The sequence below is a fragment of the Cololabis saira genome, chromosome 10 (genome assembly GCF_033807715.1).
Source record: "Cololabis saira isolate AMF1-May2022 chromosome 10, fColSai1.1, whole genome shotgun sequence".
Taxonomy (NCBI): Eukaryota; Metazoa; Chordata; class Actinopteri; order Beloniformes; family Belonidae; genus Cololabis; species Cololabis saira.
Genome location: NC_084596.1, coordinates 24952744 through 24979354, shown reverse-complemented (window position 1 = coordinate 24979354; position 26611 = coordinate 24952744). Strand labels below are relative to the sequence as shown.

At 40.0% G+C, this 26611-nt stretch overlaps 2 protein-coding genes across 2 annotated transcripts in view; one reads left to right on the top strand and one right to left on the bottom strand.

Moving 5' to 3' along the window:
- The window catches only part of LOC133452686 (collagen alpha-5(IV) chain-like), a 29019-nt gene extending 19274 nt beyond the window's left edge, over positions 1-9745 (bottom strand). Inside the window, exons 1-18 of the mRNA XM_061732227.1 lie at positions 9565-9745; positions 7689-7742; positions 6669-6758; positions 6424-6468; positions 6283-6327; positions 6127-6189; positions 5932-5985; positions 5790-5816; positions 4613-4681; positions 4382-4444; positions 4246-4281; positions 3789-3833; positions 3607-3684; positions 2714-2767; positions 2515-2580; positions 1767-1811; positions 1630-1683; positions 1462-1503 (exon numbers count right to left, since the gene is read on the bottom strand). Coding sequence (XP_061588211.1) covers positions 1462-1503; positions 1630-1683; positions 1767-1811; positions 2515-2580; positions 2714-2767; positions 3607-3684; positions 3789-3833; positions 4246-4281; positions 4382-4444; positions 4613-4681; positions 5790-5816; positions 5932-5985; positions 6127-6189; positions 6283-6327; positions 6424-6468; positions 6669-6758; positions 7689-7742; positions 9565-9636 — 1002 coding nt within the window. The 5' untranslated portion in view covers positions 9637-9745. The remainder of the gene's footprint in view (positions 1-1461; positions 1504-1629; positions 1684-1766; positions 1812-2514; positions 2581-2713; positions 2768-3606; positions 3685-3788; positions 3834-4245; positions 4282-4381; positions 4445-4612; positions 4682-5789; positions 5817-5931; positions 5986-6126; positions 6190-6282; positions 6328-6423; positions 6469-6668; positions 6759-7688; positions 7743-9564) is intronic.
- LOC133452214 (collagen alpha-4(IV) chain-like) overlaps positions 6865-26611 on the top strand; it is a 35993-nt gene continuing 16246 nt past the window's right edge. Inside the window, exons 1-30 of the mRNA XM_061731433.1 lie at positions 6865-6879; positions 9927-10053; positions 10287-10384; positions 11025-11067; positions 14343-14414; positions 14585-14719; positions 15301-15345; positions 15718-15834; positions 16131-16196; positions 16337-16372; positions 16529-16591; positions 16707-16742; positions 16845-16886; positions 17009-17092; positions 18254-18298; positions 18387-18458; positions 18544-18588; positions 18684-18737; positions 20024-20087; positions 20388-20486; positions 20779-20940; positions 21235-21324; positions 21923-22074; positions 22182-22254; positions 23083-23189; positions 23356-23539; positions 23626-23697; positions 23800-23907; positions 26063-26281; positions 26443-26607. Of these exons, the coding sequence (XP_061587417.1) occupies positions 10344-10384; positions 11025-11067; positions 14343-14414; positions 14585-14719; positions 15301-15345; positions 15718-15834; positions 16131-16196; positions 16337-16372; positions 16529-16591; positions 16707-16742; positions 16845-16886; positions 17009-17092; positions 18254-18298; positions 18387-18458; positions 18544-18588; positions 18684-18737; positions 20024-20087; positions 20388-20486; positions 20779-20940; positions 21235-21324; positions 21923-22074; positions 22182-22254; positions 23083-23189; positions 23356-23539; positions 23626-23697; positions 23800-23907; positions 26063-26281; positions 26443-26607 (2491 nt within the window). The 5' untranslated portion in view covers positions 6865-6879; positions 9927-10053; positions 10287-10343. The remainder of the gene's footprint in view (positions 6880-9926; positions 10054-10286; positions 10385-11024; positions 11068-14342; positions 14415-14584; positions 14720-15300; positions 15346-15717; positions 15835-16130; positions 16197-16336; positions 16373-16528; positions 16592-16706; positions 16743-16844; positions 16887-17008; positions 17093-18253; positions 18299-18386; positions 18459-18543; positions 18589-18683; positions 18738-20023; positions 20088-20387; positions 20487-20778; positions 20941-21234; positions 21325-21922; positions 22075-22181; positions 22255-23082; positions 23190-23355; positions 23540-23625; positions 23698-23799; positions 23908-26062; positions 26282-26442; positions 26608-26611) is intronic.

Here is a 26611-nt window from a genome sequence, read left to right as displayed (position 1 = left end):
GTGTCTCTAGTGGCCATTCTTTGACTGCATGGGTACTGAGGCCTCTGCACCAGGGGCGAAAATCCCGGTGGGGACAGGGGGGAAATATCCCCCCCATTAGTAAAGCTGTCCCCCCTTAGAATAATTTGGCACAGAATTAATAATTTTTTAACAATGAAGTAGTATTTATTGAAAGCGCAATGTAAGCAGTGCTAATTGTAATCGTGCAATAATGTGCTATACACATCTTTAAAGATTTACCCCCCCCCCCCCCCTCCCATTCATAGAAATGGTTTAGTCCACACGCACACACCAATACTCAGCAACGGAGCCTGCCACCTACACGAGTTACAATAACTACTGTTTTGTGGCATGTGACAACACAATAAATATATATTCTAGAAATTGTTTTGTGTTGGATTATTCTTTAAGGTATTTCCTTTCATTTTGGGATTGTTTGGAGCTTTTACCTCTTGTAAAAGCTCCAAAATGTAATACTGTGGTGGAAGTTAGAACAGTGAACAAAGGTATTATGTCAGATGTGCTGTAGCCTATTATTGCCACCTTCCACCTAATACCATTGTTTTGTATTGCTGGGTGAATAAACAAGAACGTATATACAGGCAGGGTAAGGACTCATACAAGTATAAGTATGAGAGAGAGAGATTGCCTGATAATTAGTTTATTCATTGCAATGCAGGTGGACTCAGCCAGTGCTAAAAACGCTCTTCTGCCTGCCTGTTGGCGAGATAAAGAGATGACAATGTCAAATTGCGGTAAAAGATACTGCATAATAGGCAGGCTACAACTTTTATTCCTTGTCCCCCCCTGGAATTATTCTCTGAAATTTTACCGTTTATTGTCCCCCCAACTATGAAATGGGATTTTCGCCCCTGCTCTGCACATTAGGTATGCTCTCAACCAGGTGATCATAGAATAGAATAGAATAGAATAGAATAGAATAGAATAGAATAGAATAGAATAGAAGACTTTATTTATCTCCCAGAGCAGAAATTCAGTCGTGCAGCAGCCAAAACACACACACACGCTTATACAAAAAATTTAAAATAGAAATAACCAATAAATAGTTAAATAATAAAAAGAGCAATATAAAAAGTAGAAAAAGAGTATGTAAAAGAGAGAAAAAAATAGTAAACACCAAAAAAATTGAAAATATTTACAAAAAATTTACAAGTATTTTCAAAAGTAGTAAAAAATAGTAAAATCTGACACCCTGAAGTATTTACTTAAGAATATTTTGTTGTATTTCTTGTACTGGTAATAATTTGTAACAACATGAAAGGACAGATTAATCTATAGCTTTAAAAATGCACAAAAAAAATCCAGGTGTCAAAAAAATTAAAAAAAATGTAGAAACAGACCAACGAAACGATTTGGATAGCTGCTTCTTTCTTTTTATTTTAGAAAAATGTTCCCCTTACCTGAAAAGGATTATAGCACAGAATATTAGGACAAACTCACAGCTCCTGGTGGGCCAGTACGACCCCTGTCTCCCTTTTCACCCTAAAGTTTGGAGGATACATAATGTTGACAATTATCAACCCATCAAATACAAATACACCAGAAAGAAAGAAAGAAACAAAAAAACAAACAAGCAAACAAACAGACAAAGAAAAACATATGACTAACCCAGTCTCCTGGTGTCCCTGGGTATCCTGGACTACCTCTTGGACCAGATTTTCCCTAAAAAGAACTATATTGTATTCAAAGGTTCTGCACATGCATGTTCATGCATTCTCAAACTATACTCATTGGTTGTAGATTACCCTAACACCAGGATGTCCTACATCGCCGTCCTTCCCCAATTTTCCCTATAAAAACATTGAAGTATACATGAAGAATATTAAAATATGTACAGTATACAGTATGTAAGCTACCTATGTTGTCTATGGTTTAGCAACCGTGGCTCAATGTATTTTTCTGTAAAAAAAAAAGAAAAAAAAAGAAGTTGTTTTTGGTAAAACCAAATTAATGAGCAGTGTTGTATTTCAAATTTAGGACATGAGAGTATTCAGGGGCCGAGAGGTCCCCAAGAGGGCTCTGTCCAGCATTGCAATGCTGTATACGCCAGCTTGAGGATTCCATGTAATTGCGTCAAAGCACCTTCTGACACAGCTTTTTCCTGGTGGTCTTAAAAAGAGGAGTTTCAAGGGAGTTGTGATTTCACTGTCATTTGATTTGGAATGACATTGTTAAGTTGTTGTTGGATAGCTGCTTCTTTTGCATATGTTTTATATTATATATTATTGTATTATAGCAGAACTGAAAAAACAGCTTGATACAGCACCACTGCCCTCTGCTGATCATCCTTGTTCTTGAGCTTCCTCTCTGAGGCATTATTGGCAGAACTTCCATGCAAAGTGAGGTAGTAAAAATGTTTTACTGAAGAAGGACTTATTAGGTGCAACAGTCAAAAAAACTACATTTGTTCAGCACACCACATGTCATAGGCTCAACCAAACGAGAATGTTAAAATGCCAGGATTAATCAAAGAAAGGTGATGCTTTGTCTTACTTCTGGGCCCGGGGGTCCTCGATCTCCCTTTGTTCCTTTTGTGAGATGGCCATAACCAGGGTCTCCCTGATGCAGGACCGGCATAAAAACAAACAACAATCAGAGAAATAGGTTTCTTTCAAAACCCTGCAAACATTTCCAAGAATGTTACGGCCTGATCTGGGAGAATAATTTGTGTGAATCCTATAGATACACGTACTTGGTCACCCTTGCAGCCTTTGACTCCTGGATTGCCTTTGTCTCCTTTCAGACCCTGAATGAGACATTGAACTCATTATATCACTTCGTAGTTGCTGTAATAAACCTCACTTGACAGTCTGTGGTGAGGGAACATGTTGACTTATTTCACAGAAAACTCAAGCCCCATAGTTTTACACATAATCGACATGGTAAACCTTTTGATTATTGTATACTTAATCCCTACGTTTATATTGGATTTTAGGTTTTCTTAGTTTAGTCTTTAGTCTTTGACAAAGTTACATCTTTATAGGCCTTAATGAGTTCCAATTAAAAGAGAGAAAAAGAGAGAGGGAGGGAATATACTGTATCTCAGAATTTTCTTTATTAGAAGCCACATTCTAGACACTCAAAGACAATTCCATCTATAGACATGTTCTGTAATAACATCCCACCATGTTGGCATAGAGGTGAGAGTTTTCTTATATAAAAAGAATATAATCAATGACACGACAGGGCCAATTTGTGCCGCTTTGTACTTTAGATGTCAGATCATTTTTTGCCAATTTGAATCTGTTTGCCACTGTTTTCTTTTTTTCTGCTACGACTGTTTTAAAGCTGGAGGTTTTGTGAAGTTGGAACACGTTCAGGTGGGGAAGAGCGATCCCACTGAGTGTTTCATTTTGATGTGTGAACCTACAAGCATGATGAGAAATCTGTTTCCTCCAGAGCATCTGCAATATATCTCAAATATGCTTTTGTTATCGTGATCATAATGTTTCATTGCTTCATACATCAAGGAAACATCCCTGTGGATACATTTTGATTCCATGATGAATAAATAAATAAATAAATAAATAAATAAATAAATAAATAAATAAATAAATAAATAAATAAATAAAAATGCGACTGTACCTTTAAGACCAGACTGCCTGAGAAATAATCTTTAATCCTCCCTGGTGGCCCAGGTGGGCCAGGTGGGCCTTGTCTCCCCTACATTAAACAAATTAAATCATGAAAACGGTATTCTATCTGTTGTTTAATATATACTTCAATTAGATTGAAATCACTGTAATAGTGCACAGAAAAGACAATACTTTCTGTCCTTGACGTCCTGGAGCACCACTTGTACCTTCTTGACCCTAAACAAAGGATGCAGAAATGATTATCTTGTTTAAATAAACAATCAGATTTAGGAAGATCCCCCTCAATTCCCATGATTAACTTCTTTTGTTTCGCCACGACAAGTAGACACAAAATGCTAGGTCTTCCCTGATATAAATCAAAACTACATTTATATCGGTGCAGCTGGAACATGGCAACGCACATGAAAGTTCACACTACATTAATACTGAAAAGGAGCACTGTTGCACACCAGTAGCAGGAACTGAAACAAGACATTTTCAGAATTTCCCATGTGGTGTGAATACTGATAACCACAGAATCAGACCAAACACAAGGCTTACAGCTGTGGTTTAACTCTAGATACCCAGTGGAAAAACCACACCTATTATCACAATAGAAAATGTTAAACATGTGGCTCCTCAGCGCTACCTTAGATCCTGTAGACCCCAGATGGCCTTGCAACCCCTGCAATACACACAGTTATGTCAAGCGAGAGGAAACATTTTAAAAATTAAATTAATTGTAAAACAAACAAAACAAAACAGAGAAAAAACACTTTACTCACATTAGGTCCTCTTAGTCCATGATCACCGCTTTGCCCTTGTTCTCCAGGGGAACCTGGATGTCCCTGAATTTTAAGAAACAAATTGAATTAAAAAAAAAAAAACGCAATCGAAACGAATCCTTTGAAGACATTTTTTTTACTCTCTTCTTCATGAAAGTTTTATTAGCTACAAGAACATTTTGTACACAAAGTTCTTTATCTATACAAATACTAGTTGTTCCAACAACTTACATGATCTCCACTTTTCCCCGGTGTCCCAGGTGGCCCCGGCTTTGCATGAGGAACTACCCAAGAGTTACCCTGTAAAATATGGCATGAGGGATGTAATAATGCAGTACTGTACAACTGCTGGTTGTGAATGCTGTTCAGGACTATGGACTGTACAGGAAATGACTTTCGGTTTGCGTTTGGTCTCAAAATGTAGTTCGGCATGTTATGTTCTTTTGATTTGCCTTCCAAAACAAGGACACTCAAATGCATTCGCTGCCGTGACAAGCCAACCCGGATTTGAAGCTTTAGGTTGTTATGGTTGGACAAGAGCGAAACCTCTCAAACCCTCAGGCTCACAATCTCCTGAGCAGGTGGAGAACAAGTCTTATTTCTCAGAGTATTGGAGCGAAAACTGGAAAGGGAGAAAACTGCAGCCATTTAACACTCTGACGTGTCGGCAGTCATGGTCATGAGCAGACACGGGAAATACAAAATTAAACAGAGCTGACTGAGTATCTACAGACTTGACAGACCCTAGAGATGAGAATTTAAAACCAAAGCTTGTGAGTATGATCAAGACCACATCCAAATTAACCTAACTTACTGCAGAGAGCGCCACTTTATACATACAGTACCGTATACTTTGATATACCATTAATTGCTCTCAGTAGCTTTTGTCTTGGCTTTTGTTTTCATCTTTTAAACCTACTGTAGGCTACTCTAGGTTCTGTGCCTGCTATGTAAAGGTTGCAGAACATTGTCTCAACAATAACACATCAATGATCATTTTGGGGTCAATGTGGGCGTTCGTCCTGCGTCCTGCTCAAGGGGACTGTGACATGTGGAAGAGTTAGGAGTGGAGACGCCAACCTTCCGCTTAAAGGACAACCACTCTCCTCATTGATCCACAGCCTCACTTTGGAAATGAAAGGAAAAATAAAGAAGAACATTTGTGCAATTTACTGGTCTCACAGGAGCAAGAGACAAAATGAGCTGAGGGACCTTGAGGAAACAGCGAGGATAACTGTTTGTGCAGCATTGTGCTTTTAAAAAATAAATGTTTATGGTTCATCAGGATTTTTCCACCAAGCCACTTAAAAGATAATCATTCCTGAGTGATTCAGCAGTTTCATCTTTCCTGAATACAAAAAAAAGCTTAATAATGGGCCCTAGGGCCACAGACAATATATTTTATTACCTTTTGTCCAGGTAAACCTGGAAGACCCTGTAAAGTATGAGCAAAGTATAAAGAAGAAAAGTATTGATGGTTAATTGTGACAATGGTCAAGCCAATTAAAAGTGCGGGAAGCCAGGCTGCTGCAGTTGAGTTTGTTTCTTACTGGCTGTCCATAAGGACCAGGGGCACCGGGAGCACCGCGAGGTCCTTTATCTCCCTGTAAGAAAGTCATATGCTTAAAATATGCAGTGGTTTAATATTTATAAACTTTTTCATGCACTGATGCAAGAAACGTGTGAGTGACATGTACTATACAAGCAATTGCAGACACCACTCTTAAACGTCAATACTCTCTTACGTCTGTTCCATTGCAGCCTGAGAACCCTGGTAGTCCTGTAGGACCCTGTAATCCTGGAATACCCTATAAGAGAATATTATTTGAAAGACAAGAGGTAAATGAGAGCATGTACTGGAACATACATTTGTTTGATACAAAAAGCTTAATATCATTCACCGGTAATCCATGAGACCCAGCAAATCCTTCTTTGCCTTCTGTTCCCTGTAAGACGCAAAAATAACAATAGATTTTTAAATGAATGCTGGTCTTTCAGTTTGAAAACCCAATAGACATGGAGTTATATATTAGTTATATTACTGGATCGCCTTTTGGTCCAGTGGGTCCGTCACGTCCAGTGTTGCCCTGTCATAAAAACAAAAAAGCAACCCATGATTAATCTTTGTGATCCAATGAGATGTGTATCTAAAAGTGTCTTGGTACACAAGACAGAGCAATTTATCACTGTCTCCGTGTGATTTAAGACCAGTGGAGTTGGATTCAGATCAAACACAGGGCAGAGTCACAATGAAAAAAGAAAAATGACAGCTCAGCTGTAATTCTACCTTTGGTCCCATTGACCCAGGATGACCCATGGAACCTGGATGGCCCTTTGGTCCAGGAGGACCTTGATCTCCTGGAAAACCTCGGTCTCCCTGTGTATTGATGTATGTAGTTGTGTTTGTAAGCCAGAAAGAGAGGAGAAAATGGACCACAACAACTCAAAATTAACATTTTACAGGATAATACTTTAATCTACAGTATTACCTGTAATAGGTAAGTAAATATGTCGCTGTTGGTTTTTATATTATATATACTGTGTATATGTATGTATATATATATATATATATATATATATATATATATATATATATATATATATATATATATATATATATATATATATATATACACGGGGAGAACATGCAAACTCCACACAGAAAGATCCCCGCCGGGCCAGGGAGTCGAACCGGGAACCTTCTGCAATAGTATAATTTCCCTTTGGGAATTGATATTAAATTAAATTAAGTTGAAATTAATTTAGTCCATTCTGTCTGAATTAGTTTTGATATGATTTGATATAATTAAATTAAATTAAATTAAGCTGCACCGGCAGCAGCAGCATCCATGTTCAGGTGGTGTGTTTTATAAACCCGTAACCTCGTGATGCCTAATGTGTGAAATAACACATATATTTCTTAATTTAAAGTGAGGTAACTTTTTTGTCTATTAGATTTCTTTTACATTTATTTTTAAATTCTTTTCCATTTTTAATCTTTTGATTATGCCATTTGTCTTAGAAATTGTTTAGACTTTAGTGGTACAAGCACAATGTTAGAATAAATGTTACCAGGGAAATACGATGTATACTCATCTGCCAATTTAAAAATGAATGAACCTGTACTGACTTTATAAATATGAATTTACACACCATCATTTATACACACATACATGCATACATGGGATATTAATCATTGTCCACAGGTGATTTGTTTTTGTCACTGTAGGATAATTTGACTTTAGTAAGAGAAAGAGGAAAAAAAATAGAAAATGAAACTAGAATAAAAATAAAATAATCCACTTACCCGACTGCCTTTTACTCCCTTACAGTGGCATCTTGATTTTCCACTGCACACACACTACAAGTAAAATGTTACAGTTTTCAAAACCAAGCGTACATTTGTGAAACTTTTGTTTTTTTCTTTTTTGTGCCAAACTCTTTTTGGAAGTAAATTGCACTTCTCATACTAAAGCACTGTAAACACATTTTAATTTCAATGAGGCATTCACTAGAACAGTAAACCAAATTGTAGGTCGTTGAATCATTCCCAGAAGCCCATTGACCCGTCACATCACGCCTGTCCTACAGCTGTCCTGTTGGTGCAACATCTATCTATCTATCTATCTATCTATCTATCTATCTATCTATCTATCTATCTATCTATCTATCTATCTATCTATCTATCTATCTATCTATCTATCTATCTATCTATCTATCTATCTATCTATCTATCTATCTATCTATCTATCTATCTATCTATCTATCTATCTATCTATCTATCTATCTATCTATCTATCTATCTATCTATCTATCTATCTATCTATCTATTATAGTTTTTATTTATATCTATATAATTTTTCATTGTTTTTATTATGCATGTATTATGCATTCTGCTTTAATCTGTGTGGTTTTCTAACCCTTTAGTGTCATAAAAGGCTATAAGTAAAATGTATTATTATTAAAAAGTACATGATAATCTAACACAGTTACTTTCTCTGTGAATAATAATTCAAATTTATATTAATAACTGGATATACATGGTGTTCAATAATCTTATTGCAGGTTTATCAGTACAGTCAGTTAAAAAAGATGTGTATTTAATGTAAACGTAATCTTTGTAAAAAATATGTAGTTTCCCTCGCTCTCATCTCATCCACAAACCTTCGTAAACAGCATAAAGGCTGAGTTCATTAAAAAGTATTGCAAACAATAAAGGATCAGTGAAAACTTCAAAAGTATCCCACATCTCTAGAGTATATAAGATGTTCTAGGTAAGCATAGGAAGCATATCGTTCTTTTATGTAGAGCAGAGAGTTGAGGTATTGATCAGGAAGCATGATCAGTACAGCTTAATTACTAATATGTGCTATGCAGAGGTGTCAAAAGTATTCACATTCATTACTCAGGTAGAAGTATAGATACTAGAGTTTATAAATACTCCTGTAGAAGTTGAAGTATCCACTCAAGTTTTTTACTCAAGTAAAAGTATAAAAGTACTGGTTTCAAAACTACTTAAAGTATAAAAGTAAAAGTAATGTAAGGGGGAAAAAAGCCATTAAGAACAAAAACCATTGAAAATGAATGCATCTTAGTATAATGCAAATATATTAAAGAACCATATATGTGTACTATTGAGCATTAACATGTGTTTCAGAGAGCAGAAGATATGATGACAAGTTGCCTATAAGTATTGTAATGGTGCAAAAAGTCAAACTTCAGAGGCGTGTTATCGTTTATCCTAACCTTTATTGGAATGTACATCCAAGTTTAGTTGCAGGAATCTGAGGGCAACGGATGTAAGAACAAAACTGTTTTAAAATGTAAGGGGTAAAAAGTACAGATAATTGCGTGAAAATGTAAGGAGTAAAAGTAAAAAGTCGTCTGAAAAATAATTACTCCAGTGAAGTATAGATAACCAGAATTTCTACTTAAGTAAGGTAACGAAGTATTTGTACTTCGTTACTTGACACCTCTGGTGCTATGTTATATGTAATGTATTACAAAACAAAAAGTGATTGCTGGTGATCCTACAAATGACTGTATAAAATATGTGCACAACCGGAAATAACTACAGAAAAAAGTAGCTACCATAGCAATTACCAGGTTTGTTTAGATTAAATCCAAGCTTAATGCTATGCCGTATCAATAAGAAAAATAAGAAAAAGCAAAAATTGTCTTACATTTTTCCCTTCTGTCATCATCAGCATCACAAAAATTAGGATCAGAGGAAGTATGATCACTGGCCTTCCCATGTCTGCATCTGCAGGTCACAAATAATCCCAGGCTCTCCAGAACTGATAAATGCCTTTTTTATCGTTTGCTTCTGGAACCAGCGTTCACATCACAGCCATCGAGTACAGTACTGAGTGTCGTAGTAGACTATTGCTCGAAACTAAAGTTTTCCATCTGGGTTCAAGCACCCTGATATAGACAAGACAACCAAGAGAGGCTCTTTAGTTGGACCTTGAAGAGGGAGGAGGTTTGAACTTTGCTGATATGCTCAACCCCAAACAACATCCTTCTGCTCATCTCCCACCACCAGCTCAGAAACAGTGGCAGTTTGGCTTTCGCTGACATGGATGCAGGAGTTTAATTTGAATCTGTGTGGACATCATGCTGCTTGGGTTGCACCAAGGCCTTCATGAAAATTAGTTCCAGCTTATGTTTTGGTGAGTGTTTGTGCTTTTGATTGTTACATACAGATTGAACAATGCGAATGAGGTACAGAAACCTTTAGAAAGCAATTTTTTTAATGTCACAGCTGCATATATGCACATTTCTTTTCTTTTTTTTATTCGAAATACGCCTGAGAAAGTTATACTATCATGCAATATAAGGCAACAATTGGCTAACAGGTGTTCTTGCTGTCTTCCTGTGTGTTACTTCCTTCCTACAACCAAAGAGGGCAGCATTGAGGCCAATAATTACTCACCTGTTGGGCAGACTGATGACATGAAAGATGAGATTCTTTGTTTCTTGTTTGAAATTGTACCCTCTCTGGTGAGTTGCATGCATGCTTTTGTTTTGGAATATATAGATACCAAATTGTCCTTTTTGTGACTGAATTCTGTGTTTTTAGAAAATATAGATGGTACTTTAATAGAAGTTTATATGAATATTTGTTTGCTCCGCATAAACATTTACTTAGTATACCTTTAGTTACTCTAAATACATGTATCTGAGAGCAGTTATGATGGAGATAAATTAAACTTTCATCAGGAAGGTATCTCCAGCATTCATTCACGTTGCACTACATGTTTTGCAAGTATTTACCTGAAGAAAAACACACTTCTTGACTGTTTATTCAGTTATTCAAAACATCTGCATGCTTTTGAAAATGACTTCCTCTACAGTGAGCCAAGCTCACATTTGAACTCACACGCTGTACCTTAATGAGAGATTTAGTGAGCCCAGATGTTGGTGGTAAATGGTGTATACAGTCATGTGCTTTCATTCAGTACATTTTTCTCTTCTTCCTTTTATGGAGCAAGTGAGACATAAGCAGTCAGCATATTGGATTAGAATTGGGACACAAGCAGAGTATATTTGTTTCACATTCTTGCGTTTATATGGCGTTATTAAGGCATCAAGTATATGAGCTAAAAAAGATTTGACTAATTTAATACCATTTCATCCACAGGTGGATTCTTCTTCTGGTCATCTGTGTTCAGCAGCTCAATGCAGTAAGAATTTCTAAAACCTTCACGTCATACACACGCACACACACACACACACACACACACACACACACACACACACACACACACACACACACACACACACACACACACACACACACACACACACACACACACACACACACCATATTTAGAGGAAAATAATATAAAGATGACATCAAATACTGAAAATCTGGTTTATTATTGTTTTATGCAATATGTGTGTTATAATATTGTCATACTCTTAGAATAATCGTAATCTAAATCATATTTTGTATCAATTTTTTCAGAAAACAGTAAAGACTAAACCAGGTATTTGGTTCAGTTGTTTTTGCCTTATGGAAAACTGAAACATTTTACTTTAAGAGGGTGACAATTATGGGAAAATACCATTTGCTGCAGTTTTGAAAGTAAATTGTTATACTTCTGTGCATTTCCAGACCTGCTTTAAACCTATACTGGAAGATGATGTAAAATAACATAACGGTTTAGCATATGATGGGGAGTGACCCAGTACAGTAGTACAACAGCAGATCTTCTTTGTACTACTTTTTGATTGAAATGTATCATGTCAAGTTTAATGACTTATTGTTTGTGAACACTGCTACTGCTACTGCTAGAGTATCCAGATGTTAAGTTTAGATCTGCATGCCACAAACAGCGATCCATCAAGGGACAGCTCTGAACATTTTGTTCATAGTTGAGTCAATGACCTTTTTTTTCATACAATATTGCATCTTTTCATGTTCATTGCCCTGAGCTCAACACCGCAGCCAGATGGTCGATGTAATTAATGCTGTTTTCCCTTGCTTTCCTTTTTTTCCTGGAAGACAAGATTTTCTCAGAAAAAATTCTTGCCGTTCTTGCACCTGTACACTGAGTGACGAAGATCATATATGTTGACATTATTTGTTCCAGGAAATTACATTAATCTGCAGAATGTAGAGAAGCACTTGATGTTGTGTATACTGTAGAACTAAACTCATAAAATGCAAATGACAACAAGCAAGTTGGTTCATTACATAGTCTACAGTCCTGATTTGTGTCTGCGTAGAATAGCTTACAATAACCACCACAAAATGATAACATAGTACTTAAATATATACGTAGAGGAATCTACGTATATATTCTGGAATTCTGTAACCTCAAAATGACGAGAACTGTATTGTGTAACCTTTGATATTTGTGTTGAGACTCGCTGGATACTAATACGGGGAATATCGCCGGAAACACCACCTAGTGACTCCCATGTCCCAAACTACTTGAAATCCATGCTGGGGCCAGAGTTATGATAGTTTGGAATTTCTTATTTCTTATATTTTTTATTTTTTATTTTCTTCTTACAGTTTGTTTGATAATTTCAGTTTAGTTTGACTTTATTTAACAAGCACATCAATTGTTTAAGTTTGAGTTTTAATTCTGAAAAACTGGTTTGTTTTAGTTTTGTTTTAGTTTTAGTATTTGGGGGGCTGACTTACAGATATTAATAAAAAATCTAGGATGAAAGAATCCTGTCAACAATGTCATACACAACAAAATATGTTATTCTTTACCATATATACAGTAATTAGAATTTGAAAAAAATGAATTCAAAATTGAAGTGCCAAAACATTTTTTTAAAATGAGGTGTTAAACAAAAATGATACCTTCAATGATTACCTTCAATTTTATTTCATTTCAGTTAGTTTTGCATTGTTAATTTGAGTTTTTGTTTAGTTTTCATTTCTATAGAAATCATTAGTTTTTATTTTTATTTCAGTTAACAGGGTTATTTTTTCATTGTTAGTTTCCATTTTAGTCTTAGTCGTTAACTATAATAACTATATAATAGCAAATGCTTGACTGTGACACTATACGACATAAAACAAACTGAGCATAACCAACCTGGTACCTGGGTGATTCACAGTCATTGCAAAAGCAATACACTGGATTTCTTCAGACAACCAACTATAAAAACAAAATTAACTTGAGAATCAAGTCATAGCTCAGGAACAGTAATTAAGCAGACATTACATTATCTACGCATTATCAGAAACGGCTGACCCAGGGTTTTATTACAGCTACACTTGCTCTATACACCACAAGCAGCTCCAGGTGGGTCTCAAATTAACAGTAAACACTATCATTCAACGCACATTAGTATTGATTCCAGAGGCCTAATGGAACGATGAGACCATCATGTCTGATGAAAGAGTACCTTACCCCAACACATATTCCCTCACCCATCGTTTTGGTGGTGCAGACTGCTTACTAACATGCCTGTTTAGACCGAGTTGCTACAAAAACACCCATCAGGATCAGCATGATGACTTTAATGCCTCTGAGCAATGTAATATTGATTAGAGTGATGTCTTCCGTTAAGGAGGATGTCATCAGTGGTGCACACAAGCCGGTCCTCGAGGGCCAGTCGACTGCACATTTGAGATGTTTCCCTGCTTCAACGCCACCCTGATGGCTGTTTCACCAACAGAGCTGTGTAGATCTTGATGACATGCTGATGATGATCAGTGATTAGAATCAGGTGTGTTGAAGCAGGGAAACGTCTAAAACATGCAGTATACACTGGCCCTTGAGTACCGGCTTGTGGGCACCCCTGCATATAATGATCAAGCTATCAGAATGCTGTTACAGCACAAACGTCACTGCACTCTCACATCTACTGGAAGGATCAATAGTAAAGGGGTTTTCTTCAAATTTCTCACCCATCTGTCATTGTAAAGTACTGTAACCTAATTCTACACATATAGCTCAGTAAGCTTTTTAGTTTCTTTTGTTTGAAAGAAAAGGGTCTTGCTTGTAATTTCAGTGTGATGCGGTTCAGTTTACATTTATTTTCCGACTAATGCAGAAGTTCCCACAGGGTTTTACTAAAAACGAAAGTAATTTCACCCATAAGAACTACTCCAAATATTTGGGAAGCTTTGAGAAAACATTAGTGAATGTTTGTGACACAGGCATTTCTTCAGTGTAAGACTCTCACAACACACACACATTAGTGGGAACACTTGGAATCTGGAGGTGTGGACTCTGGAAGGGGTTTAGTGCCGAGAGTCAAAATATCTCTTATCAAGGTCAGAGTGCTCTTATTTACCAAAGTCTATATGGAAACAATGAAATGTTGGAAGTTGTTGAGTCAGGACAGAAACTTTTAAATGTACAACAGGAAATATTTGAGTTCTCAAGAATGATCTTCAAAGGGACATCTTTTTCTCAAATAGCACCAAACCCAAACTGCAACCTCATATCATGACTGCTGAGCAAGTCCGTCTCTCTGGTTGTAGGGAGGAACGGAGGGGCCATGTCACGGCAGAAACTGCTCTCGGTGTCAGTGTCTTCCTGCCAAAGGTGCACGGGTATGTTCCATTAACTCATGCTGTTATAGCGGGGCACAAGATGATAAGCTCTTCTTGCTGTATTATATAGTAGCTTAATAATAATAATTAATAGATCTATACTTAAAAACCTGAAGATTTCTCTTAAATGTTGTCTCGCAATGATTTTTTAAATTTTCTTTTCTTTGTAGGGGCATCCAGGGAAGCAAGGACAACAAGGTCTTCAAGGGCCGATGGGAGTAAGAGGACAAGAAGGGCCACCTGGAGAGAAAGGCAGGAGGGGGGCCATGGGCTCATACGGCCCAGAGGGGCCAAAAGGAGACCGCGTTAGTATTCATACGCATGTCCACGTCATCTGTATGTGTTTTCTCAAATACAAAAAGAGAGTGTGAACTCAAGAACAAATGCATGTACAGTTTATAAACTGTATATGTGTTCTTTAAAGTAGATGGTAAGTGTATGTAGATACTTATGCATGCTCAAACTTCACGAGGAATAAAGTTGAACATGTTAAGATTTTCTTTGGGAGTGATGAGGATGGATAGGATTTAAGCACAGAAGAGCAGTCAAGGTTATAAGTCTTGGAGATAGAGCAGGAGAGGCTAGACTGAGATAGTTTGCAGAAATAAAGCGGAGATATAGTGAATACACGGACAGAAGGATGCTGGAGATGAAGATGCCAGGCAGAAAAAAAGAGGAAGAACAAAGAAGAGATTTCTGGGTGTGGTGAAATAGGGTAGGCAGCTAATTGGTGAGCCTGAGGAGAATTCAAAAGAACTCTTCCTTTAACATTATTTCACAGAGACAGTTTAGAAAAAAAAAGATAGTCTTGACCATGAGTATAGATTTTTTTTCTTTTAATTTATTTTCATTCTTATGTCTTACTTCTTTACTTCTTTCTATTCAGGGCAAGACGGGTGTTCCTGGTTTTTCTGGACATGATGGGTCACTGGTGAGTCAACGCTCTTGCTGTAGATTTACACACATATATATATATATATATATGTGTGTGTGTGTGTGTGTGCGCGTGTGCGCGTGTGTGTGTACACTGTGCAGCATGTATTTAAATATGAGCTTGCTCTGCCCTCTAGTGGACAAATGTAAGTAAGGCTGCACTTTAAGTGTCTCATGACAGAACTATTATTGGAGTGTATGTAGAAAAATGTTTATCTTAAAATGAATTAGTTAATTATTAAATAATGATGCTGCAATTGTTATAAAACACATTTAAAACATTTCTGCATCACCCTACTTCAGAGATAAGAAGGCAATTGCCTACAGCAGCTAGTTTATCACTTCAGTATGAGTGCTCTTCGTTTCCCAGGGTCACCCTGGAGCAGGTGGTGAGCCCGGTTTGGCAGGAGAGGATGGCTGCAATGGCACAAGGGGTCGACCGGGAGACCGTGGCTTCCCTGGTTTTGATGGCGTCTCGGGGCCCCCTGTGAGTACAGCTCCTGTTCTGAAGTTCACCTTTTTCATCGTCTGTCCTATTCCAAAGCCATTGGAAGAAACAACCTATTGTTTGTGTAAAAACTGTATCACTAATTAAATCTACCAAACATCATGTTCACAAACCTTCTCACAGATTGCATTTGAAGATTTTGCCACACTGTAGTATATCAATTTATGTCAGACTTGTGTCCTTTGAAACTAATGCATAAATTAAATATCCTCTCCTTTTTATCATGAGTAATGTTTCTAATGTGAGCATTTATGTCTCATGTGTTTTCTTGTCAGGGATTACATGGTCCTAAAGGATTGAAAGGAGAACCAGTGTATGATGCTGTCCTTCCAGGTCTTCCTGTAAGCTTTCTGACACTAACCAGATTGTTATTGGGTTGAGTTCATTTCATCAATTTCTGCATTAGCTGCATTATTATATAATACACCATATTCATAAAAATATTTTCTTCCCTTCTAAACTGCCTCATTGCACCTTCCAGGGTGATCGTGGCAGAGATGGGGAAAAAGGTCTGCCTGTAAGTTGTCTTTTCTTGCTTTGATGCTGGAGGAATATTTCTCTCCAATACTATTCCTGTAAATAGCTACATTGTTTTTTTGTTGATAACCCAACTTACTGTTTAATATTATATATAAATGTTTTAATTAAAAAAAAACATTTTTTGTCAACTCAGGGAAGACAAGGAAACATTGGCCTGAAAGGCCACATCGGCCCACCTGGCCCTGCTGGACATCAGGTACTAAAGGTCTTATGTTAGGACTTGTGAAGAAATATGGTAACACTTCTACGTAGCAATACTTTGAAAGCCTATAATCCTATATGTCATTGTGCATCTGTTTGGTTCCTCTTAGGGTTTGGACGGCCGTAAAGGTGCAAGAGGAACACGAGTGAGTAGCCTGCACCATAACCTTCACCAGTGCAAGTTATCATGCAAAATGATGTTAACACAGATACGACAAATTCTTAAAAATGTTTTGGTGTTTATGCAGGGTGACCCGGGAGGATCACCAGCAGGGGACAAAGGGGACAATGTAAGACATCCTTTTAACCTGAGGTTTTGTGCTGCAGAAGTGTTTGTGTCTGTAACTTGTATGGTGGATATTTTTGAATTAATTCAACTTACAACTTTCACCTCTTTAATTTAATTCTCCAGGGTGAACAGGGTCGACCTGGTCCCCCGGGACCAGAGGAAGTTGTTGAATTTCCTCCAGGCGTTCTTCCTTCAAAGGGTTATAAGGTGATGGACAAGCACTAGCACAAACTGATATTGTAGTATACAGATTCCCACAAGGGCTCAGCATTGCCTCGACATATGCGTTTTCGCAAAGCATCATGCAGGGTTGGCCAACTCCTGCCCTCAAAGGCTGCTATTGTGCATTTTAGATGTTTCAGCACATCATCAGCTTGTCATTAGGATTTGCACAAGTACAAGCAGGACATTGGCCCTCAGGATTAGAACTCGCCAACCTTGCATGGTGTTCAGAACATTCCTTTGCTTATGCATCATGTCCGTTCAGTGCCGAATGAAAAAGCAGCGCTGGATAAACACTAACAAAAGACAACTTTCACTGCTGGCCTGGTCACCCTTGGCATTCACAGTGTTCCTGCAGCTGCAGGATATTAGCAAGACTTCAGCATTTAGGGTCTGCTCTTGGTTGAGTTTGCTGAGTGGCCGGTAGCCCAAGTCAAGTCACAAAGTTCTCAAAACAGCCAGTCTAGCTGATCTCTGTCTCTGATCATTGTTATGGTGAACATGAGGCTATTTTTCTCCCAAAGCCTCTTTAGTATGCATGTCACTTTGAGGGACATTTTGAGTAGGCGCTCTGACAGTGGAAATCTCTCACTGTCCCTGTAATCTGCTGACTGTATGTTTGACTGTATGACTGTATTGTTTGTTTGTAACTATCCTTGTACCCTGTTTATACATTTCCACATTGACATTTCACACAGCACTCTTTTCACTTGTTACTACCTTACAAGATGAAACAGTGGCGTAATAGCGACAAGGAAAAATGTTTGGCTATTCTGCCTCTGTCCATTTCACACAGCACATCAAGGTTGTATAAACAAGGTTGGATAGGAGCAAGATTAACTGATTATGAGGAGGGGTGTTCGGATACTTGAGTTCAGACTCACTTTGGAATATTGAACAGTGAAAGTTTGGAAAACTGTTAAACATAACTTCACGATCCAGAACAACAAAGTTCAAATTTTTACTTTGATATCTTAAGAGACCATTGTTTAATGTATATAAAACGCTTACATGCAAATCTCTAAATAGACTTTATCATTCTTCTAAAATGCCTACTTTACTGTTTTCACATAAAAAATATAATCAAAAATGTTACTTTCTCTTTGATCCTCTTTTCTTCATAATTTCATTCTTCTTGTTTCTCAGGGAGACCAAGGTCTACCTGGACCATGTGGACCAAAAGGCAAAAGCGTGAGTTGTACTTGTACGGTATATTAGATTAAGAGTGTGCAAGAGGAAGACAGCATTTTTTAATCTGCATTTTTTGTCGCCTTATTAGGGCGGTAGAGGAGACAGCTACGGTCACACAATTAAAGGAGAACAAGGAATCCTGGGATTTCCTGGAGACAGGGTTAATTACTTCTGTCATAATTCCTATTGGCCTTTGATGAATACAAATATGTACTTTCAACACATTTCATTATTGTCATTTTTAGGGAGCTCATGGATTTCCTGGTAGAGATGGACCAACCGGACCTGAGGTACACCGACTATATTATTGACTTTCTCTTCCATTTACCTTTTCTTTATCTTTTTTTAAATGAAGTTACAATGCAAAAATGCAATTTTTTTTCAGGGTGCGCATGGAGACTTTGGACCTCCAGGCCCCAAGGGAAGAACTGGAGAAAAAGTAAGATTTAATTAAACATCAGATGAATCGTAAAGATTTGATAGTTTGATATAGCCTATATGGAGCTGCCATTTAGTCACATGCTTGAAGATGCTTGAACTTTGCTACAGCTTTTCCTCTACACTTAAAGTTATTCTATGCAACTTCCTAGAGCTAGCAAGATTTGAAAGTGGCGCTTCCTCTAAGCCCCGCCCCCCCCGCCCCCACCCACGAGCGCTCCGTCCAAAGCCACGCCCCCACAAACACGAACGCGCATACGATTATTAAATATTTTGGACAGCACATTTACAGCAAAACTACCCCATGTCTCATTCACCTGTAAGCGAGGCCGGTTTTAGGGGGGGCAGGGGGGGGCTGTGCCCACCCAAACGTGCATCATGCCCAAAAGCACGGCACGGCAGCGCTGCGGTGCGCTGCAGGCTCTAAAGCAGGCTCTAAAGCCACGGCTACGCCGTAGGGTACGGCGTCTACGCCGTAGCCTACGGCGTAGCTGCGGCAACAGAGACGGCACGGCACCGCAGCGCGCTGCCGTGCCGTGCACCGGCGCTCTCCGCTCTCGCCGTGAGACGCCTACATCCCCACGGACCCCATACAGCTTCCGAGCTGGAGCTGCTGCAGCTTTTCACGGCTGCGGCTGTTCACGTGTCCCCGCTCGCTGCTGCTGCTGCTGCCGCTGCTGCAGCAGCAGCAGCAGCAGCAGCAGCAGCAGCAGCAGCAGCAGCAGCAGCAGCAGCAGCAGTGGACTAACGGCTCCCGGTCCCCGGTCACACACAGCGGGACCGACCCGCTCTGGAAATAACTACCGGTACATAATATCTATATACTGGGGTCCGTGGCAGAAGGGAGGGAGGGGGTTACACTGGGACACTGTGAGCCCAGGAGGACCCGTGGGAAGTGAACACGTCGGGCTGCTGGAAGCGAGTGCGCGCATGGGACAGGGCGGGGGGGCGTGGTTTAAAATGAAGACATCTGATTGGTTCTTTCCCTTCCTGGACCTGGACCAATCCGTATCATTCGGACCGAATGGGGGGGGCTTAGAGGTGCCTCTTTCAAATCTTGCTAGCTGATCAGGGATCAGGGATTTGTTGAATAGAATACCTTTAAAAGTGCTCTAAAAACATAAAAACTGACATTTTGAAAGATATCTCTTCATTTATTGTACTGTGGTGAGCGTTCAGGTTAAGGGACGTTGACAAAAGAACTTATATGGAATAGAATAAACCTTATTCTTATAAGATTCTTGTGATGACCCCACTTTCTATTCACAACTATTGTTTCCTCAACAGGGTTACCCCGGAAATCCTGGTCTCCCTGGTACTTCGCTCTTTACTAACGAAAGTTACACAAGAGGTGAGACCACATTTTCACGTCTATCGCAGTTGTCTCACTTGGACCACAAGCTGGCTGAAAAATTGTTCTTACCCATTGTTTTGTTTTAAAATCCCATTCTCTCGGCGTAAAGATAGATGGTTATAATTGTCTTCTTCTGACCAATTTCTTTGTTGTCACCTGGTCAGCTTTGATATTTGAACCAAAGCAATGTTTTAATATAATCAGTAGTAAAATGAAACTGCTTTTTATGTATGACTGACCAACAATGGTGCATATAACCAAACCATTTTTTGTATTTTTTTTGCCTCTATCTTTCAGGTGCTAAAGGGGATCCTGGATATCCTGGAGCACGTGGACTTCCAGGGGACCCTGGGTACATAGGCTTCCCTGGGCTTCCGGGGCCGCCAGGATTAACAGGTCACAGTTCAGCCTCATCTAAACTTTAAAAGTTACTTTTTATGTCTAGTTCTACTAAATAAATGAAAAGACTATATATAGTACTTTCCACTCAAAATATTAAAGACTGTACAACCTGCCATTCAAAAGTGGTGCAGTGCTATAGCAGTAAGTACATAAATCTAGATGTACACACTGATTCAAAAGTCTTCAGCACTTTCAAATCAGTGGTTTGGGTTATAGCCTACTTGAGAGCTCTGGGTCTTGATCTTACGTCATTTTAAGTTTTACTTAATCTCCAACATCTTTCTAGAAGGACAAGGTCTGCCTGGCCCTCCAGGCCCCCAAGGTGTAAAGGGCTCCAAGGGAGAGCCAGGGAGGTATAATGAATATGAACTCATTCGGTACACGGGGCTCAAGGGAGTAAAAGGAGACCTGGGACCTAAAGGTTTCACAGGGCGCCCAGGTCGCCCAGGTATGTTTGTGTTCACTGAATTATCAGATTTTTACTGTGTTTGTTAACTTATCTTGTACAATAACATCATTATTTGAGAAATATTTGCTTTCATACTTTTTATTCTGAATGGTGTCTTATCTTGTGGTTTGTGCACCTGTGCGTGGACATGGTGTGGCATATGGCAACTAACCAGGATGTGGAGGTGATGCTTTGACGTTTTCTGGTCTTAAAGATTCAGGCACAATTCTCTATTTACATGACTTGCAGATGTCTCTACATTGATCAATAATCTTTGCCTGGGTATTCCCACAGATTATTATTGTGAGCCTGGTTATCCTGGGGATCCTGGAGACAAAGGACCAACAGGATTGCCCGGCAAAATAGGGCTTAAAGGAATTAAAGGTGATATTTATTTACAATATACAGTATGTGCTTCTATTCATGGACATTTAGACTCAAGAAAAGATCATGTTCTTCGGCACCCTTTGCATTGACCAACAGTGATGAAATATGTAGGTAAAGGTAGTGTGACTCCCAATAAGTCCCATTGAAAGCATATTGTCTGCTTTGGCTTGTTGAGGAGAAAAGAAAAGCATTAAAAAAAACAACAATTTATAATAGACAACAAAGAGGCTGCTTTAGTCAATGGCTACAGATAAAAACATTGCTGCATTGGTGAAAAAACGGGAAAAAATAAAGGTGGCAAAAGCAAAGAAAAAGGGTAAAAAAAAAAACCTGGTGCAACAGTCCTGTACATAAATGCACAGAAAATGAAAAGACGAGAGTGGATGAGAGGTTTTTGATGCCTCATTTGATGCCCCCGGGCTGCCTGAGACTACAGCAGCATCAAACAACAGGTTTTTGTCTAAAGTATGGGGGTATCGCTCTTTGTCCCTGAAATAAAATATCTGCTGCTATTGTTGTAAGCACTTGCATTTAAGATTTTAGTATTATGTGTTGCATCACAGTCATTTCTCATTGCAATTTCTCTCCGCTCAAGGTTGTGAAGGCGATTGTAAATGTGAGGTTGGTTGGCCAAGTGTCGGACCCCCAGGTCCACGTGGTTATCCTGGTCCTCCAGGGTTACATGGAACTCCAGGACTTCATGGAGACCAAGGGCTCGCGGGAGATCATGGCTCAAGAGGCCCACGAGTAAGAACAGCGCATTCTACATTCTATGTATTAGAAAATATATTAAACTGTAATTGTATTTAAATAATTTATTCATTCTTCTCTCGTAATTTTTTGTTTCCTGGAAGGGTTTCCAAGGAATTACAGGTATAAAAGGACCCAAGGGTCAGAAAGGTGACTCGTTTGCAGTTGATGTAAAAGGTGAACAAATATTATATTATATTATATTATATTATATTATATTATATTATATTATATTATATTATATTATATTATAATTTGTCAATTATTAATGTAGGGGTTATAAGCTTTGATGTGTAGACCCACAAGAACCTAAATGATTTTGAATAGAATCATTCTAAATCATTCAGTTTCTTGTCTTCAGTGACCACAGGAAGAAAATAAACCCAGATAAACACAATTTCCAAAAACACTTAAAGGAGCTTGAGGCTCCTTTTAGGAAATGAGACTCTCTAGCGCCACCCTTCACCACGATGGCCGTTGGGGGTACTGCAGCCAACAGTGAAGCCGGCACGGGAGAACGGGGAGAACGTGCATGCAGCGTAATGTGACGTCACATCCGCCGCCCAGCGCGGGAAATTCGGGACCGAATTGCAGCACATTTTGCAGCACACAGCCTGTTCAAGGCAACGGAGAGTTACACTAGAGGGCTCATTCTTTTGGGTTTGGAACGCTTCATCTGACATTATTACTAGAATACTTAAAACGTATGTTTTACACACGAGGCTGTGTGCTGCAAAATGTGCTGCAATTCGGTCCCGAATTTCCCGCGCTGGGCTGCGGATGTGACGTCACATGACGCTGCATGTGCGTTCTCCCCGTTCTCCCGTGCCGGCTTCACTGTTGGCTGCAGTACCCCCAACGGCCGTCGTGGTGAAGGGTGGCGCTAGAGAGTCTCATTTCTTAAAAGGAGCCTCAAGCTCCTTTAAGCTGCACCTGTCCATAGATAATGTCTATTTTTAACTGTTAAACATTTATAGTCTGATATGCATACTCTCTGGTTGGAAGGTGCTAAAGGAGACCAAGGAAACCCTGGACATCCTGGCTCTCCTGGAGAAACGGGTAGGCCGGGGCAGGATGGCGTCCCTGGCCATGTGGGAGATCCTGGTACACCAGTGAGTGTGTACAGTTTGAAATGATTTAATTCGATAAGTATTTCAGCATAAATGTTGTTGTTGCAGTTCAATTTCTGTAGCTTAATTACATTGACCATGTAAAAATATTCCACTTTACCATAAAATTGAGTTTTACTTAACAGTTGGAGGCAATGTTTTTTTACAGGGTGGTGGCTTTGTAGGATTACCAGGTCCCCCAGGTTATCCAGGTCTTGCTGGACAGAAAGGATTTCCTGGGCCTCAGGGTCCCCCAGGTCCTGGTTTTTCAGGGCCAGTGGGGATCCCTGGACCTCAGGGAGACGAGGGAATTCCTGGGGCACCGGGATTCCCAGGACGACCAGGACCTCCAGGTAAGATCTCCCTTGGTGCTAATACTATTTACCCATTCTTACGTGAAGCAGGATGTCATCGAAAAAAAACATGTTTTTGTTACTAGGCGATGTTGATATATGTTGTCTGGACGGCAAGATTGGGGCACGTGGTCCAAAGGGAGAGCCAGGTTCACCAGGTAAGTCCTGCTTCATCAGTGAATAAGGTAATCTTAGCTGACAAGTTTTAGGTAGTGCAATTTCACTTTCTATATTTTTGTGTTGATTTTGCTTGTTTGTAGGAATTCCAGGTCAACCTGGAACAGATGGGTCTCTGGGGACTCCAGGAGAACCAGGCCTCAAAGGCATGAGAGGAGATGACGGGGAAACTGGAGGGTTTGAAATACCAGGTAATTGCAGCCTAACATGCTAGCAAAAAAAGGAAAAAAAAAAAAAAGACCTTCTAGTTTGTGGCTACATAATACTAATTCTATGCCAACTAATTTCAATCCACTCAATCCTCTATAGTAGCTGCGTAGCCTGCTTCAAAATTCTGTAATTGTTTCTGAGTAACAAAGACACATAATCACAAAAAAGGCTCATTCGGAAAACAAACAAGATTTAAGTCCAGTGTTTTTCTATGGTTCATTTACAGAAGCTTGCCGGTGTGAAGTCATAATGATTCATGAACAACACTATTTTCGGTCAAATACACACACATTTCAAATATATCAGTGTTATCAGTACTACATTTTCAACTTTTCCTGCAAATGACATCAAAGTCTGAACCAAATTGGATTCAGTGAAAGTAGACCAGAAGAATGACAAACCCTGCGACGGTCAAACGACGGAGTATAAAAGTGTGAGAGTTGGAAGCTTTGGTCACTGAACTGTGCCAAATTTTACCCACAACCAAACGCATGTTTATTTGGAGAGTCCTTGGAGACAATAGCATGTACTGGGCTGGAAAACGACATCTGTCCTCCTTGAGGTCATAGAGAGCAATGAAGTTAGAAAAAAGGCTGTCCAGGAGAAGGTGTTTTTAGCATCCTGAAAATGTACCCAGGAGGGTTACAACAGATAACCTTGTTTGTTGAGCCTCTGGTCAAATTCATCACAATAACACTGTTTATTAGTTAGACCCTCCAGAAAAACGCGGGCAAAAATCCTTGATTCCGCGGGCTAAAATCCTTGATTCCGCGGGCTAAAATCCTTGATTCCGCGGGCTAAAATCCTTGATTTTGCGGGCTAAAATCATTGATTATGCGATTAAATGTGCAGGTTTTTTATGTGCTTTTATGCGGTGAAATTGCGGAATATGCTGGAAGTTGCGGAATATGCGGAAAGTTGCAAAATATGCGAAATATGCAGGAAGTTGCGGATTCGGGGCTGAGCTCTTCCCTCTTAAATTCAGCGGGTCATCTGATCTAAGGGTCGTAGGCGAAAAAAAAAAGGAGAGTGCGGGTGGAGAGGAGAGGGGCGGTGGCGGCCCGGGGGCCGGCTGCCTCTCTCCCTCCAGCCCGCGGCTCGGTGCTCGGGTGATTGCCGGGCGCACTGGCACAGCGAGGGGACGAGACAGAGCTCCGTCACCCCACGCGTCCGCCGCCACTATCCCCCAAGTGGATGGGAGCGTGTGTCCGCCTCCGCCGGCCCTCACAGGCGCAGTGGTACGCGGGCAGCGCGGATCCTGAGTCCACCGGCAGCCGCGCCCCCCCGCGCAAGCGGGGGGCTCGACGGAGACGCCAATCTCTTTTTCCTCTCACCCCCGCGGGTGAGAGCTGCTGTTTGGGGGGTGGCGGTTTCTGCGAGGGGTGCGGAGGTCCCCGGGCGGGTCCCGCACGTCGCGACCGGGCGTCCCGACATGTCACTCACAACACTCCCCCCTTTTTCCAAACTTTATGCGAAAATGTCGGCGATGATGCGGTGAAATCAAGGGAGCCCCGCATAATTCGCATATTCAGCGCGGACATATGCAATATTAACCCCAGTAAAAGTGATTTTTCTGCACCAGACATTGAAATCCACGGAAGGTCTGTAAATCCACGGACAGCCGTGAAATCCGCGAAAAATTCCGCGATCACGGAATCGCGGATTCCTGGAGGGTCTAATTAGTCAGGAAATGTGGAAAATCATAATACTCTCACTTAATAGAATTATGAATAAACATTTTATATAGAAAGTAGACGTTTCTGTGAGGAAAGCACGGTGGCTTAGTGGTTAGCACTGTTGCCTCACAGCGAGAAGTTTGCATGTTCTCCCCGTGCTTGCGTGGGTTTCCTCCGGGTACTCCGGCTTCCTTCCACAGTCTAAAAACATGCATAGTAGGTTAATTGATGATTCTAAATTGCCCGTAGGTATGAGTGTGAGTATGTCTGGTTGTTTGTCTGTATATGTGGCCCTGCCATGGACTGGCGACCTGTCCAGGGTCGACCTCTGCCTCCCGGTTGTAATGAGCTGGGATAGGCTCCAGCAGACCCCAATGACCCTGCAAAGGATAAAGCGGGTATAGAAAATGGATGGAAGGATGGATGTTTGTGTGATGATAATTATTTATTTTTGTTATAGGACCTCCGGGTATAAATGGGGATCCAGGGGACCATGGGCCAAAAGGACCTAGAGTCGATGGCCCTGCAGGTCTTCCAGGATTGCCGGGACCCCCTGGTAGGAAGGGGGCCCAAGGAGATGTCCTTTATACAAGGCCAGGTAATATTGGTCCACCTGGTCCTCATGGAGCTTTGGGTCTAAAGGGAGTCCGTGGGATTCCTGGAAATCCTGGGTCGCCAGGTAACATTTATTTCAATACATGTAGCCTACTGTACAAACACACATCCAACAACTTGTGTTTTATTAATGCAGTGTTACATGGAAAATATCCTCAATTTATGGCACAATGCCAGTTATTTCTGTGGCTAGGGACTGCTTGATGACTTATGCCTCTAAAACAGGCATTCATGGCCATGTGGGGCAACTGGGCCTTAAAGGAGAACAAGGGGTCAATGGAAACCCTGGATTAACTGGTCCACAAGGCCCACCCTGTACTCTGTGTGATCTGGAAAGTATTCCAGGTCCTCCAGGACCTCGAGGAAGCCCTGGTCACAGTGGAATACCAGGTGC